We start from the raw sequence: 17,594 nt of genomic DNA, 5'->3' as shown, positions 1-17,594 counted from the left end.
ATATATATATATATATATATATATATATATATATATATATATATATATATATATATATATAGTATAGTATACAGTATATATATATATATATACTGCAGTATGTGCCGTAAAGTACGAAGGCGAATCAGAAAGTCCTTGCCGATATCTTTTAGCCAAATTACGGCTGTAAATGTGAACATATCCATTCGGAGCGGTGGACCTTTCTTGGAGAGTTGACTGTCGGGCTAGTTGGTCGTCCATATCTTTATCAAGAAGAACAGAGATAGATGGTGTGAGTGAGCCTTCTGTCACATTACTGGATGCCGAATTGAACTTCTTGCGCAACCGCCTTTGATGTACATGTACCGGCTGCTTTTCTGCTTGGTAGGCGCATGCGCGACAAGAGGATATATATATATATATATATATATATATATATATATATATATATATATATATATATATATATATATATATATATATATATATATATATGCACTATCCTTCCTTCCATTCAACAGTTAGGAGTAGCGCTTGTCCTTGTCTGTCTTCCTTCTTTCCGTGGTTTTATTCGCGCTAAGCTACTACTTCAAATAAAGACCTTTCTTGGACCGCGGCCCGGTCTTATCTGACGGTATCTCCGCGGCACGGCGCTGCTGTCGGTTGTTGAAGATGGCGATTGCGCTTCCCAAGTCCACGGCGTAAGGGCAACGCGTGTGACTCGCTTTTTGTGGAGCAAGGAACGAACGCCCGTCGAAATCCACAGGGAATTGCAGCCCACGTGTGGGGAAAGGCGCTTCGCTTTGGGAAGTGTGAGGTGGTGGTGGTGTCGTGAGTTCGCAAAAGTCCGTGAAGACTTGCACGACGACGAGTGTTCGGGGAGGCCGCCTGCGTCGCTGACTGACTGACAACTTTTATCAAATTTAGTGCTTCGTTGGCACAAATGTCATCCGGTGTGGGGACTATGTGGGAAAGTAGCGTAAGATACGTAGAACAGTAACTATATGTGTAACTAAATGTATATACCTTTACTTTGGAATAAAAATGGGGGGCAAAAACTTTCTGATTCGCCCGCGTAATTCATTCAACATATATTTAATGAATTTTTGTTAATTAGTCGCATTTTCGTTTCCATTTCTCGTACAAGTAACACCCGCCTCTTTGAATAATCCAGTTCAAGCGCTAGAATTACGTTATGCGCAACGGGCTATTTTTTTCTTTTTTGAAAATTCCATAAACCATCAGAACGATCACCCCGTACACTATACCACCGCAAATGTGCTGATTAACGGCTCGGTTCTCTACGGAATTACGCCACGAAATCGCAGAAACTACCAAAATATCCTCACTGCAACAAATCATCGACTTCAACTGCATCATTCCTTTAATTAAATCGAAGAGCCTTCTAGAAAACGTTCGGGCCGTTAGGTTACTTTACAGTCGTCGTCGGCGCTTTACGCACAGTTTCCTTTCCTTTTGATTCAATGCTCATACAAGCGTGTATATAGCGTCAACGCCCTCCGCATGCGCACGTCGTCAGTCGCAGGCCGTGGATCCGAGCACGAGTCCGGGGAGCCCGGAGTCGGGCTCCTTCCGCGTCGACCGCCTCCTGGAGCTCCCCAGCGAACGCACGGCCGTCACCACCGAGTTGCCCATCGCTACCGAGTCGCCCGCGATCGGCAGATCCGCCGCCGCGTCCGGTGAGAATGTCTCGCGCTGGCAGAAAAAAGAATAAATTAAAAAAAAAGATACTTCTCGCTCTCCCGTAATCGAGAGATAGATGTAAAGATGTTAGGGACCCTGGGCCTCCGTCAAGCTGCTGCGACAGCTTTTTGCCCTGGTGTCCCTCCAGTTCCTTTTGTTTCTGGTAAATAAAAGTGATTGATTGATTGATTGATTGATTGATTGATTGATTGATTGATTGATTGATTGATTGATTGATTGATTGATTGATTGATTGATTGATTGATTGATTGAAATGGCCACCGGCAAAGCAGACTGGTTGGAGACGATATAGCCGCGATCTTGAAACGGGTGTATAGAGCTGCGTTCGCAACGGCACACACCACACCACCAAACCGCACCACGGGATACGCCGTGCTGTGCACTGTGTCCATGTGGACGCAGTAGTTTCCTGTCACAGAAGGAACCTCACTGCAAGTCGCGTCTCCGTCAAACGGCCATACGCGGCGGGCCGGACACGCCGCGGAACTCGCGGACCGATGGCGTTGAAAAGAGCACTCAGCGACAAAACATGACAATCAAGTGTGTATAGTGCCCTGAATCTGCCTTTTAGACGTCGCCATTGGAAATAAGCCTTCGTGCTAGACGGTATACAGCTTGAACGATATTGTGAACAAACATTAGGAAGAACCCGGAAGCAATATGTTGTGTAACTTGCTTGGGAAGTAACGAGCCTGTGTAATGCGTTCTTAACTGGTTGCCCGGAGGATCTAGTTTTGTTCACGCAACTTTCCCGGATGTTCTCGTTTCAGTGCCAGGATAACGGCTCTGGCTATAGTGGCTCAAGGTTACACGGAGGTCGCCGACAATGGGAGCTAAAAGCGTTTCACGCTTAAAAAGCGAACGTCCGTACAGCGAGTGGATAGCTGTTACTTGTGCCGACATGTCTGCTGTCTGACCGCTCTAGCAAATGCTTTTTTTTAATGCGTTTGGTACTGAACACTTTTAGTACTAAGCACTATTTCTTGTGAGTGTAACCGTTCTCGTGGGCCGATACCGAAGATGCAGTGTAGTCTAAACACAGCGGTAAAAACAGCACGGTGGAGCGGCATATGTATCACCGTGTTGTGGAACCGGTGCGACCATCTGGTACGGCGTGATGGCATGGGGCTGTAATTAAGGGGTGCGCTGTCGTATTCGTCGCTCGAGGCAGATAGCGTTTTGAGACGCTGCGCCATATTAGAGACCTTTAGCGTGTCCGGTATTCCGGCAAGCGCGGGCGGTTTGCCGGTTTAGCGGGGGCGTAAATGTGAGCGGCCAGATTGGTGGCGCCAGCTGGTGGCGCTAAGCTCAACCACACAAAAACACAGCTAATTACTATGTTCTGCTTAGCTGCTTGTGTAAATTTTCGACAGTGGCGTAATCTTGTTCACAATTACGCCACTGACGAAAATTTGCACCTGTAGCGAAGCAGGATATAGTGGGTTACTGCAGTTTTAGCTCTGTGTTTGTCTGGTTGAACCAGCGTCAGAATTTGCACTTCGCGCCGCGAAGAGGCATGACGTGTATCGAGTGAGCTCCTCAACAACAATTTGCAGTGTGGTGAACGCGGCTTGCATCGTGGATCCGGATGCTCAAAGTGGTGCGATGTAACGCTAATTCGCCCGCCGTGGTGGCGTAGTAGGATATGGTCTTGCGCTACTAAGGCCGCGGTGGCGCGGGATCGAATCCCGGCCGCAGCGGCCGTATTTCGATCCAGTTTAGGTTAGGTTAGATTAGTGCGACGTAACGCTGATTCACCCGCCGTGGTGGCGTAGTAGGCTGTGGTTTTGCGCTACTAAGCCCGAGAACGCGGGATCGAATTCATTCCGTCCGCTGAGGCCGCAGTTCGATTGGTGGTGAAATGTAAAAAAAAAGAAAAAAAGATTGTTTATTGTGCATTGGGTGCACGTTAAAGAACCACACGGGGCCAAAATCAATGCGGATTCCCCCACTACGGCGTGCCTCATGATCAAACCGTGGTTTTGGCACGTGAAAACACAAGGATATAATTTTTAATGCTAACGCATTTCTCTGGCACTTACATCTACATCGTCACGGATTTCTTTTTTGTTTTATTTATTTCCCCTGCTCCTAAATCTAAGTACACGCGAGCGTTTTCGTAAAGGAGGTTTTGGTTTTAGCATTTATTTTTCCTCCGTCGAAATTCGGTCGGGAACCCAACCCTCGACCTCTTTCTTGCTCGGCGGGAGAACGACATGTACCCTCGGAGTGAGTGACCTCGGCGGGTCACTTGTCCGAGGTCGTCTTAAATGTTGGAAGAGTGTTGCGGTGTTCTACGGTGTTATATGTTGCCTCAGTACTAAGAACATGACTTCATATTTACAGGGAAGCTGTATACCGCTAGGTTCTGATGAAAAATGCCTCCGTGGGCAAGAGCCGTGTAGAACGGAAAAAAATATATATATAGCCATCTATGTATAAACAAAAAAAAATGAATGAGAACTAAAAAATAAAAAGAAATAAAAAATAACAAAAGAAAGATGAAGCAAACAACGACGTTGCGTGTTTGTGCCTATATTCAACCAATACAGCATAACCACCACGTAGAACTTAATATACCTATTGAGCAATACAGCTTCGCTGGTCTTTCACCTTCACATAGTGGAAGGGTTCTCAACATTTTTTTTGCCTACCTAATTACATCGGAGGGAGTACGGACCTCCTGGGACAGCAACAAGGATGGTGGTATATTTGCATTTCGGTGGCATACGAACACGCGTTCGATGGTGTCTGGCGCGTCGAGTCGACTCCTGCAACGACGAGGTGCGGAAAACATGCGTGCGCGTCACGTGGTGATGAACTCAGCATGTTCTACGACGAGAACGACCAGAAATAACCTTCGAAGTGCCAATTGCAAGATCCTTGAAATCGCTGTCGTCTAACGAATTGTCTAAAAAAATATAATTGATTTTTGCTTTCAACTAAGCTTATAGTGAATTCTGTTTTTGTATTTGACCGCGAGGTTTTGCAAGCCAAAAGTCAAGCCAGTCCAACTTGGTTTATTATTATTATTGACTTTTTGTTTTTGTAGGGCTAGGCCAAAGGCTCACTGCTTGACGAGGCCCACCTGCCTGGTGACAGACGACACATTCGGCACATTTCACGTTAACACGCGACAACGTTGTCATAAAGACAAAAGAAAACAAAAGAAAACCAATACGTGTAGCGCATAAATAGTCCCCAATTATAAGATTTCCTTTTAAGATAACAGATAAAGGACGCCGAATAAACATCATAAATTGATAAACACAAACACACAACTTCATTAACATGTTGTATTTGTAGTAGGCAACCATCTTGTTTGTGGTGGCGGGTGAAAGTTTGCGCGAAAAAGGCTTAGCAAGCACGTCGCCCCCTGCCCCCCTTTTTTTCATGTGTAATAATAATAATAATAATAAATAATAATAATAATAATAATAATAATAAACGTTCGTTCACTTTTTGAGTGCTCTTGTTTTCAGTTCGTTGGGCATCACATTGCTATAATCTTCGAAAAAAATGCTTTGTCAGGGCCATCTCTGAAAACCCGTGCATTCTTTCAGCGAAGGCTGCTGTATACACGGACCTTGCATGTTAGACGTTAGCACGTGATTCGTCGGCCCACGTAAACACTCTCTGGTTGCATGTGACATCATCCTCCACCCTGTTTTTCTCCACCTCGTTCAGAGAAACGTACATTCATTGCGCTCCATATTCTTTCTTTCTTTTTTTTTTTTGTCTTCTCGTGTTTTGTCTCTTCGAACACGTATAGGCTTACACGTAATCCCGTTCGAAATGCCCACGTGACAACACTCGAGTTGTCCTGCGCATTTCTCCTTTTCTCTCTCGCTTCTTTCTTCTTTTTTTGTCCCGGCGCTGGTTAGAGTAGCAATGAAAAAAAAAAAACATTTTAACCACCTGTCTTCTCAGCGCGCGTGAGCCTAATAACCGAAAAAAAAAAAGTATATTCGACCTTCTTTTCAATCTTCGATGTCCGTATTTTTCGAATTCGAAACTTTGCTAAGCGGCATTCAACGGGCGAGGCGTCTTATGTGTCACCTATGTAAGCGTTTTCTCTTCGACAAAGTCCATCTGTGGGTGGGACCATAGATCCACAGATGGTAGTTCGGCGGGCCGGCGGCTTGAATGTATATCAGCACCGGGCCACGTACTTTCGACACGTGGCGGTCCTCGACTACTCCGCTAGAACTATCTCTCAAATGTTTATTTGCGATTGGAAGATTGCGCTGTTCGAACCACTCCATAATAATACCGGCTTATAGGATGTGCCGTACACAGGAGGGGACAACAGTATATTTCGCATTTTCAGTCGTGTGAGATAGACACCTCGGAACGCTGTATCACGGTGTCATCCCAGACCGCTGTAGTCCCCCGAACTATATATATATAGTCCCTTGAATATTCACCACGTTATTGGCGCCACATGCGTTGTCTTAAACACCTGAATATTCTCAGAATGATCTCTACGAAGCGCTATATCTAAATGTTTCTGAAGTTCTTCGGCGTCCCAGCTATACTTGGTACGGTGCAATATCGGGCAATATCGTGCATTATGGTTCAATGTGGTGCAATATGGTGCTGTGGGCTAGTTTCTATCGTGTATAAGATGGTAAATTTGGCTGGATTGTGCAAGTTGAGCAGCTTAAGTGACAGTCGCCGGGACACTGACACGTATAAGCACGCATGCCGCGGTGATCTCGGTTGCTGTGGCGTATCGCCGCTGCTGAGCACGGCGAGGTCGCCTGTTCGACTCCCGGCCGTGGTTGCCACGTTCCGATAGCTGCGGTACGCGAACGTGCTCGTATGCCTACTTTTTTTTGTTTCTTTTTTTTTTTACAGACGTATACAATAAACGTGTCAATGCGCGGTCTGTGTCTGTCTCGTGCATGGCTTATACTTATCTGTTATATACGTATATCTTCTTTTTCCGGTGCATCAGTGTGCTTGCGTGTGTCGCACCTAAGCAGCGCGACTCACATGCCACAAGATCTGAAGCTTTCACTTCACTTTATTACCTCAAAGGCACCCAGGATTGGGGGTATTACATAAGGGGTGGGTAGCAAATATAAGAAATTAAATACACGAGGAAAGGATGATTAGCTAGAGGTTTGCTCAAAGGTAAATATGTTATACAGTTCAAAAACGTGGATGGGCAGGTGATTGCGGCGATGTCGTGTGGAAGGCCGTATTATTCCGAGGCTGGAACGTGGAAAGAATGATGAGGCAAAAGTGGTAGTGCGCGCACGTAGACGGACGACTTGGAGGGGATGAGCGTCTCGACCTGCTGCGTTCAGAAGAGTTGACTGTTGGGCTAGTCGGTCGTCCATATTTTGAAGTAGTAGCTTAGCGCAAATAAAACCACAGACACAAGAAAGACGGACAAGGACAAGGATATAAACCCGTGCGTTCAGACTGCGCGGGTTTATCTCTCGCCCGTTCTTTGCTTTCCGCACCGCGCGTTCTTCGGCCTGTTTGTTGAGACTTCGATCATTACGCGAGAAATTTTATCCTCCGCGGTTTTTGTTCTGTTTTTTTGGGCGCCTCGTATTTCGCACCCTGACGGCCCCCTGCGAGGTGGGAGTCATTTGGTTTCACTCGCGAAACTCCGCGTCAGTTGCTATGAGCGCATCCGGTTCCAAGTCCTCTGCGGAGCTTGCAAACGCGCGTGCCGTTTGCATGCAAGTACTTTATAGACGCATATTCCTTTTCTTTCTTTTTTTCTTTCTCTTTCCTTTTCTTTCCTCTTCATCGGCGCAGGAGCTCGTCATCGGCATCGTCACCGGCGAATGTGCTCAGAAAAAAAAAAAAAATAGAGAGAGAGAGAGAGAGAGAGAGAGAGAGAGAGAGAGACTGCAGTGACTATTCTCTTACCCGCAAGAATTGCAAACAGCAGTCTGACATCCGAAATAAGCATGCATGAAAATGCGAACATGATCACCATTCCGTCGACCACATCCACTTAGCTTAACCAAACTAATTGAGTACGCTTGCATTATATGGAACCAGTACACACGGGCTAACATTAACGCGCTTGCGCATTTAAGTTCTCATTCATTCCGCAAACAATTAATGGCCGTAATAATCTGTCACCTGACTGACTACTATTGTCCATTGGGACTCCTCGATGCAAGTGCTTAAATTATTTTCGACCCGGTTGTTGTTGTTTTTTTTCGTTTCATTGTCAAATTACAGCCTCGTTTTTGTATTTGGGATTTCGCTTAATATTTTATTGCGTACACTGTGTATTTCCACATGCAGGTAGTTCCAATGACGTGTTATTTCCGGTTGTGTTGATTTTTTTCGCGCTTGCAGCAATTTGTCATTTTAATGTTTACTTCTGCTAACATCATAGCTATATTTATTATTGTTAATGTTTATAGTGTCGTGCTTTGTATTGCCCCTGCTGTTTGTATCCTGTTGTCATCACTATTTCTATAAATAAATAAATAAATAAATAAATAAATAAATAAATAAATTTACCGAGAGACAAGCGGTAGCTACAGACGGGTGGCGCCGCCTTGTTAAAAATTCCTGCACAAGCTCGCCATGACGTCATAAATTTTGACGGCGTCTGTTCTGGCCTGCATAATTTCTTTTAGCGGTAAATGTGGACTACATTGCATGCAAAAGAAGACAAAAAAGTGAACTTAAAAACCTTCCGAAATCTCCACTGCACCATAACTCCCTATTGACGAAAATATACTTTATAAGGCGTGACGTCACACTCCAGCGTACCGACACTGGCGTTCAAAGCGCTAAATTCATAAAAAAAATGAAAGTGTGAGCTTCATTTTCGCTTCTCGTAATCACGCTCCTACCTTCAAAATTTACGAAAGCTGTGTTTTGAAAGAGTACCCTATCGGGCTGAACAGCTTTTCTTTAATTTGTTTCGTTTCCCTTTAAGTTACGTACGGGTCGATCCCTCCCTGCGTGAAGTGTCACGCTGATATTTATGGCCACACGTTCGTAGCCTGTTTATGAGGAATATAGGGAATATACGTGAAATTATGCAAGTCAAACATCCCCACACATCTTATTTGACCCTCACGTGGTGGCGGACGTCGCCGTAATGTTATGAAAGTACTCTGCTAATGGTGTTTGTAAAGCGAATACTTCTAGTGTGCTGCACATCCCCCAGGTATTGTCTGGCGAATGACAATGTCGAGACGCGAAGAATTCCATTCTCTTGATGGCCGCCAAACCTTCCGAAACATCCCTCGCGCGCGTTGCCTTCTGCGTATACTATTGTCGTCTGCAGGAAATTAATGTCGTCTGCTGCTGATGGCGCCGCCGCCTCGAGTCCACACAATGGCGGGCCCCAGGCTGCTTCGGATGTCGTATGCAAATAATAGAGAGAGTGTAGCGCCGCTCATTGGTCTTGTTTTCCTATTCGCTATCAACAGGTCGTCGTTCTGTCACATGCCACATGTATGCGGGTGTGTCGCACGTTCGAGATGTGTGATATGTGCGTCTTAAGATAATTCTGCAAACGTCGCAATTGTCTCCCGAAGCAGCTCTCCGGCTGCACCGATCCGTCAGCCGTTTGTTGAACTTGATGGAAAATTGTCGACAGTTGGCAGTTAAAACCACCCGCCACTGTATATAGGTATGCCGTTATGCCGGCATACCATATATACCTATATGTGTGCGGCTAAGTTTCGCGCGAAGCCGGAAGCTTAAAAAAAAGCGTTAACTATATGCACGGGAAGATTAACGATGCTCATAAAACAGAGGCGAGCTATACTAATTACTGCGCTATTGAACCTTTTCAATCGGAGACTGGTGTTGCACTCGGCGTGGCAGTTTGCACCAATGTTCGCCAAGGGCGAGTTCCCCGAATTGCAGCGTCTGTGCGTCGACGTGTGGTGCCGGATTTGAAGGAGTTGTCGAAATTTACTAGGTTCCGTTCTCGGTTTCTTTAAGCGCAGTGCGTAAGCATTGTTTTCGGCATTTAGTTTTCCTTAAGTGCAGCACGGGAATCCTTGCTCATCAATAAATAATCGACCAGTGCCAAGAAGGGGCTATTGCAGTTCGTGACGTCACATTGACGTACCGGCGCTGGGAGTATCGAAGCAATGTTACCAAGAAAAAAAAGGCCTTTGTCTTTGGTTTTTGTCTTTCTTCAATAAGCCTCTTACCACGAAATTCACAAACAAAACAAATGAGTTTCGAAAGAATAGTTTACGAGTATAAGCTGAATCATCGTTTCACTTTAGTGTCTCTGCAGTGATTTTTCTTTAGTCTTTTTAGTCTGGTTGCCGAAGGAGCAGCGCAGACGTGCCCGACGCTTCATTGTCGTCATTTCCTGTCGACCTCGCAGACGGCCAGGCGTTCATTCCAGCCGAGCTGCCCGCACAGCGACACTACCTGGTCATCGTGAACCCAAAGAGCGGGCCGGGCCGGAGCCTCGAGATCTTCCTGCACCGGGTGCGACCGATCCTGGCCGAGGCCGACATCTCCCACCTGCTGCTCGTCACCGGTAATACGGGGGGGGGGGGGGGGGGTGCGAGGGAACGCCGGCTGTGTCGGTATTGTCTAAGACTCGGTGGCTATTACGCTTTTTCGCCTCTGCAGCTTCTTCCGGCGCATGCACTATGCGAAAGCACAGCCTTCGCGATCCGTTTCTGCAACTTGGAGTGCCTCTTCGATTTCCCGTCCAGGACCGCCCGAGGCGCTGCATAAGCAACGCTCGTTGGCTGAAAACGCACCGGGCATTCCGGGGCTGTTAGAGACGAGTAATCAAAAAGGCCGAGAGGCAATTGTCGCTGGTGCGTGACTTTGAACACCTCTAGTTTCGTTCGGACGACTGCTAGACGCCGAGCTATAACTGTCAAGCGTCACCGCTGTGCTATAGATCGGTTCGGCGTAGCTTAGTACAGACGGCTACTTTTAGACGTCGACCTAGGGCTCTCCAATAGTGCTACTGCATTAGTGAGCTCGATATCGACGTACTCATTGAACAGTAATTGCACCGTACAATCATTCCACTCTACCGGTACTAACATGTGGGCCATACTCTTAGAGGTTAACAAATGAAGCTCGAGCAAAAGTTAAGGGCACGCAACGAACAATGCGATGAAAAATGATGGGCTTTACGTTAGGAGACAGGAAGACAGCAGTGTGACTTAGCGAGAAAATGGGTGTAACCGATATTCTGGTTTAGATTAAGAGGAAGAAATGCAGTTGGGCAGGACATGCAATACGTAGGTCACATAACCGGCGGTCTATTACATTTGTCGAGTGTGGGTAGCAAATAAATGGTAGCGCAGTCGAGGACGTATAACGGGTGGTATATTACATTTATCGAATGTGAGTGTCAAGGAAAAGGACGCGCAGTCGAGCACAGATAACCGGTGGTCTATTACATTTATCGTATGTGGGTGCCAAGGAAATGGAAGCGCAGTCGAGAATAGATAACCGGTAGTTTATTATATTTATCGAATGTGAGTGTCAAGGAAAAGGAAGCGCAGCCGAGAACAGATAACCGGTGGTCTATTACATTTATCGAATGTAGGTGTCAAGAAAAAGGAAGCGCAGTCGAGGACAGATAACCGGTGGTCTATTACATTTATCGAATGTGAGTGCCAAAGAAATGGAAGCGTAGTCGAGAACAGATAACCGGTGGTCTATTACATTTATCGAATGTGAGTGTCAAGGAAAAGGAAGTGCAGTCGAGGATATATAATCGGTGGTCTATTACATTTATGAATGTGGGTACTAAGGAAATGGAATTGCAGCCGAGAACAGGTATCGGTGGTCTATTACATTTATCGAATGTGGGTACCAAGGAAAAGGGAAGCGCAGTAGAGGACAACAGGGAATGTATGTGGTTTGATAAAAGTAGGACATTTGCAGCCATCTAGGGTAGCGTCAGCTGGCGCAAGACAGAGGTACTTGGAGATCGATGGGTGGGGCCTTTGTTCTACAGAGGACACAAAAATAGAGTGATTATGATATTGATGAACATGCCTTCGAGTGCTCTCCCGTTGCGCTTCTACGCTTTGTCGGTTCCGCGTAGTTTTAATTTGTACAAACGGCTATAGCACGTCGAGGTAAAGCCTTCGTAGTGCTGCTATCCGATTGGAGAGTTTTAGATCGACGGACATGTTTTACTTTACTAGACAGTACTGGTCACGTCTTCCTCCGTAGCATCTTGGCGTGCGGGAACGCGCCCGGTAAACTAGTGCTTGCAGCTGCTGGGTTCTTTTGAAACGGAGAATGTACAATACCGCGTTTCTCCCCTACGACAACGTCGACACCGATAAAATTGTTTTTACCAAAGTGTATTTATTGTTTAGGACGTATTTGTTTCGTAATTTTTCATATATGATGTATAATATTGCGTAATTTGTATATCTATAAATTCCTGTATCTTGTATAGCAATGTGCTGTTATTTGTGCTATGTTATGATTCATTCTCCTCTCCCCCCTGCCCCAGCCTTGCACAATCCATTGTGGCGATGTAAGCGAAGTGAGGATGAATAAATCAACAATACGATCAGGTGGTTTTTCTATGCGACACAGTAATACGCAACAGAAAGGGAGCCTGTTAGGTAACGCGACTTCCTACATAGTAAAATAAGTTTCCAAAGTCATTTGAAAGCGCCGCATGACGTATGTGACATCCCGTCCTACCATTATGATTATGATGTTGGGGAACATTACCGGCAGAAGAAAAGACATTCTCATCCGACCGCATTCGGAAATACGGTTAGTCGCGCACTACTTTTCGACGCGTTGCGTTATCGGTTCTCGAGCTTGCGCAAGAGTTGGTGGTGTCGGAGTTGGCAGTCGTAGCTGTAGGAAGGAGCTTGACTCTTCGTCGGGACTTAGGAGAGCAGGATTTATTTACATTATTTACATCTTAGACAAGACATATATCGACAGTCTAGCGTGACTCCCATATAGAGCCCGCAAGACTAACATACAGCACACAGCTCACGAGTACATTTCTAGCACGACAACGAGCACGCAACGAGCACTCAGCTCACTACGACGAGCACACAACGAGCACGCTCGCGCAGCCGACAACCGCTGCTTATAAGCACTTGGTCCCCCCTTGATTCCAAGCGAACGGAAACGTTCGTCCAGTCATCGTTCGGCGTCACCGTTCGACGTCATCGAAGATGACCCGCCCTTTTGGAGGAGGCGGGCTCACATACTCGTGTTGCACACACACACAGGTGTAAAGGTCTGGAGCCGACGTCAGAGGGGCTTCGTAGAACTCTGCTCCGTCCCGGGTGGCGCGGCCGGGCACCACATTCCTGAGCTGACCCCGCGCCACGTGGCTGCCGGTCATCCGCAGTTCTCTGAAGTGCGCCCCGTCTGGTTGGATTGGAACACGTGCAGCGGGCTGAAATAGCTGGCACGTTGCCACCCCGTACGGCCATTCCTAACAGTGGCCGTTTTCAAAGCGGTCGGCAAAGCTGGCTTCCCCGCCTTCGAGAGTAGTTGTGAGGAGAAACATGCTTCAAGCATATTCTCCCTTATGGGGAAGATGGCTTTCCTAATGTGAGGACTTAATTGTCGGCTTAAACGAAATGAGGACTGTAGTAAGGGCGGACATCGTTGCAATTTGTTAGTCATTCTTCAGCGCTCCCACTGCTAATAATTAATGCACTAGATAGTAGCTTTAATTAATGACTCTCAACTCTCTCTGTTTTGTAATCAGTAACTGAATAAGCTTGAACAATATTTCTGACGATATCGCAGTCATCCGCGCCGCTCTGAAGCTTAGAACAGAATTATGTATCTTATTTTCGTGCAATTATTTTAATTGTCTTTTAACTAACCTCGCTTAGCCTACTTCGTTGTAGTACTCGCTAATTATTGTATAATTATTGCTATGTATTTGTTGATGTTCACAACTGCCCACTTATAAAAAATACGTGTTAACGGTCTTGTATAACGATACGAGTAACAACATCTTGTCAGCCTCCCCCCCCCCACAGCCTCACGTAAAACTTCATTTTTTTTTGAAGCCTCTGAATCTTGTGAATATATCAATAATTTAATTACCGGACGCGTGTCAGCCGGTAGCCAAACGGACGCCCTTCCGATTCCGGTTGGTGCGTGGCTGCGATCTCGCACCTACATATTGCACCATATCGGACACGTCGCGTTAATGAATGCACCGTACCCATATGGAGCAAGTTGTGCGAGAGCCCACACAAATGGAGGCGCGGCTGTCACCCCGTAGCACCACCGTACGGACAACCATCTACGAGACTCTCGCTCGAAACTCCGCGTGTAGTCGCTGCTTGGATCGACGCGGAGTGTTCTAACAATTCTACAGCTTGAGGTACGGCACGTCGAGAAGCCGCGAAAACAAGACGAGGGACACAGCACGATAGCAGGACAGGCGCGTCTTGCACCGAGTTACAATTTGATAACAGTGATTGATCTAGTGAAAGCAGTCGCCATCAAAAAAATCAAAACAGCATACGGAGAGCTGATGTGACGTCGAGGCCGCCATATTTGGGCACTAGCAGGGTGAAAAGATGCGTCCATTACCTCACGTGAAAGCTATTTATACGATCGTTCGCAGAACGCCGGAACCACGCGCGGGACTTCATCAAGAATCTCCAGCTGAACCAGTGGAGTGGCATCCTCATCATTTCCGGCGACGGGCTGCTCTACGAGGTATGCATCTACCGTTATACAATTCTAGAGCTTCCTACGAAGTTTACTGCAAAGAACTCTGGCGCTGCCTTCACTCGGTTGCCATGGGAACGACGAGTAGTACGATTCGTCTAAACCTTTGTGCTTGTGGATTCAAACGTTCTTGTCGCTCTGTGTAGCACGCTTCGTCTTCCTTTATTGGCGCACATTTGCGAGTGACCATCTTGTGACGCTCTAGCTTTTTTTTATAAACGCACGAGGGCGATATCACTTTGCGCTCATTCATAAGTAAATGTCTGTTTTTTGCGTTAGTAACCCGATATTTATTGAACGTTATCAATTTGCGGAGTCGCAAAGCCGCTTGAAGCCAGAAAATCGAGTGCGGTGAAGGCAAATTCGTCTACTGCGCATCGTTCCCGTGCTGCCTGAAGCACCATACTTGGAGCTCGTATAGACACTAACGCCAGAGTTCCCCCTATAGTAGTCCTTGTAGGAAGTTATATGTCCCCACCGTCTTGCACTGTTCCTCGGCGTTATTTTGCGTCCAATTGTTCGTGACCTCTCGTATGTAGCACTGCTATGGCTGCCAAACCACCAACCGCGTTGGAATGCTAGGTTGACACCGTCCTTCTGTGCTATAGTACCGCCTTCCTGAACGTTCTTCACCTGTTCAGGACCAAGTTGCAGTCCCGTGTGCAGCTATCCCTCCTCAGCTTCAGCATGCGAAGAAAGCTGCGGGAAAAAAATGAGTGATAATACGGCTGTGTAGCCACTGTAGAGGCGCCTCAATAAAAGGAGACAAGCAATTATGGAAGTCCCACGCATTACCGAAATCGGCGTAAACGAAGATATTGCCAACACTACGCTGGTCGCGGCCGAGTGACGTCATCGCTCGTGCCAACCAGTCGGTGAGCGTTACGACCTCTCCTCCCGTCTTCCTCCTCTCGGCGCCGTACCTTTCCTTCTCTGTACCGTCCGCACCCTCCTTTCCACATTCCTCCACCATTATCACCAACGAACACAGCAACAAACTCGTCCGACGCCACAAAGAAGGTTTCGCTTCGCGATGACGACGGTGACGATGGTTGCCAGCCCATTTACAACGGCTGGACATAGGCGACGCCCTAGCCAAAAGAGGAGAACTATCGCCCCACTGTGTTAATGTCTAGAAACCTGTGCCCTATACTGTGCTAGCACAAGGGCCACCACGAGGGAACAAGTATCTTTAGGTGTGCTCGGGGGTCCCACTTGTTGAAGAAGTAGTAGCGTTGATACGTTGTTTCCACGCCCAATCGTATATTCGAGAGGTTCTGCATAACTGCGGACATCTTTGTGGTGTTTCCATGAGCCGCAATATGCCGGCGCTGCGCTTTCCACGCGCGAGTCGTAGAAAAGATATGCGCTCGACGGTCACCGGTATTTATTACGAAAACCTCCTAATACGGGCATATCTGCTATCGCTATCGGCATATCTATAACGAGAAGTGTCCAAATAACGACATCGACACCTACTTTCGCATTGCGAGGGATACCTTGTAGTCATTTCTTTAGCGGCGCTACCAAATCGTAGTTCACGTGTCCTGTATTCAGCTTCTCTCGTCTACGTCATGATGACCGAACAGTCGAGCCAGACGCGACGCCCAGTGAATCGAGCGATAGCAGTTCGAACCAATGCTTCTCTACTTTTCTCAGCCGTGGCTCGCGCCTTGCAGTTTTCGCATTGCTTTATTATACAGTTGTACAGTACAGTTCACTCTTAAAAGGGGCATCTAACTGGTAATAAAGGCGCCATTCTTCGCGAAAATGTTACCACCATCACGCGTCGGACAGAGATCCACGCGTAAGAGCTAGATACTCTGGAGGCCTTCGTTGCATTCGTTATTCAGTGCAAGTCTTGGGAGCGGTTTCGCTTTTGTGCCAAGAAAATGTTTCTCAATAGCAAACACTGGAGCGACGCCTGCCTTCTTCCCTGCTGTCGACGTCAGCATTTTCTGCTTTTTGACGTACTATAGTTCTGTGGAAACGCGCAAGGCGGAGAGAAGTAATTAAAAAGGGAAATTGAGACATCCACCCAATCGTAGCAATCGTGACAAAGGTAACCCATACGGATTCTTCGAAAGGAAAGCCTCGCAGTTGAAGAAAAATTCATGGGGACATGCACCCAATCGTAGCAGTTGCTACAAACGAAACCTATGCAGGTTCCTCGAAAGAAAAGTCTCGCAGTTGAAGAAAAATTCGTCCTGGTAAATTCATCCTGGTCCCGGACCAGGGCGAGTTTTTATTCAACAGCGAAGCTTTTCTTTCGAGGAACCCCTACGGGGTTCCTTTGAAGGAATTGCTACGATTGGGCGTACGTCTCATTTTCTCTTTAATAGTTTTCCTGCTTTCCTCGCAACGTGCTCGGGTGGACACATTCCTGCAATTCGCGTCGCGTAAGAAGTATAGTCGTAGCCCGAGCATGAGACGTGCGATGACGTGACAGATGCGGACAGGCGTTGGTCCGTGTCGTTCCTGTCGCAATTGTGTTGTTCTTGCGCTTCAACTGTATCCGTTACGTGTACAGTGAAGTCTCGAGCTTCTCTCTGGCTGGGCCTTGACCTGCCCCTTCCACTACGCGCTTCCTTTCTTTCTTTCTCTCACTCCAGGTGTACAACGGCCTCATGGAGCGACCCGACTGGGAGCTGGCCATCAAGATACCCATCGGCATGATCCCCGGTGGATCGGGAAACGGCCTGGCTCGTACCATCAGCCATGCCGCCAAGTGAGAGCCGTACAAGACCCGTACCGCATGTCGCACCCAAGACCTGTATCGCTTTCGGTGGTAGTGTGACCTTCGCGAGAGTTCACGCGTCGAAGTGTACACGTAGGCGGCCGAAAGCGTTCCCGTCACTGTGGTAACGTGGCGAGCTTGGTACAGTCAAGGAACACTGTCGGCCGTATAGGTGACTGCGCGTTCGATACCGAATCACGCGAAACCTCGCGAACGTGATCGCATCCACGACAGCTTCTGTTCGGCGAGAAAGACAACACTCCTAATCGAAGGCAGCTATAGGCAAAGGAAGCGTCGCTTTAAAAATCTGCAGACTACTCATACCCATTGTAATAAAATGCCAAAGGAATTCACCTTGCCATAACTGTAGAGAACATCCACCTTCCAGGAGCGCTTGGGGAAAAAGCAGGGAAGAGATGGTGCCGGGGTTTTTACAGGCGCAGGTCACTTCGTGGAGATAAACATTATGTTTGATTAG

At 47.1% G+C, this 17,594-nt stretch overlaps 1 protein-coding gene across 2 annotated transcripts in view; it reads left to right on the top strand.

Moving 5' to 3' along the window:
- The window catches only part of LOC142590106 (sphingosine kinase 1-like), a 97,080-nt gene that overhangs the window by 68,322 nt on the left and 11,164 nt on the right, over window positions 1–17,594 (top strand). For both annotated transcript variants that reach the window (XM_075701963.1, XM_075701964.1), the window contains exons 2-4: window positions 10,046–10,204; window positions 14,273–14,367; window positions 16,992–17,107. In XM_075701963.1, the coding sequence (XP_075558078.1) occupies window positions 10,046–10,204; window positions 14,273–14,367; window positions 16,992–17,107 (370 nt within the window). The remainder of the gene's footprint in view (window positions 1–10,045; window positions 10,205–14,272; window positions 14,368–16,991; window positions 17,108–17,594) is intronic.

The sequence above is a fragment of the Dermacentor variabilis genome, chromosome 8 (assembly GCF_050947875.1).
Source record: "Dermacentor variabilis isolate Ectoservices chromosome 8, ASM5094787v1, whole genome shotgun sequence".
In the NCBI taxonomy this organism is placed as follows: Eukaryota; Metazoa; Arthropoda; class Arachnida; order Ixodida; family Ixodidae; genus Dermacentor; species Dermacentor variabilis.
The sequence above is the reverse complement of the archived record's forward strand: the minus strand, read 5'-3'. Positions and strand labels throughout refer to the sequence as shown.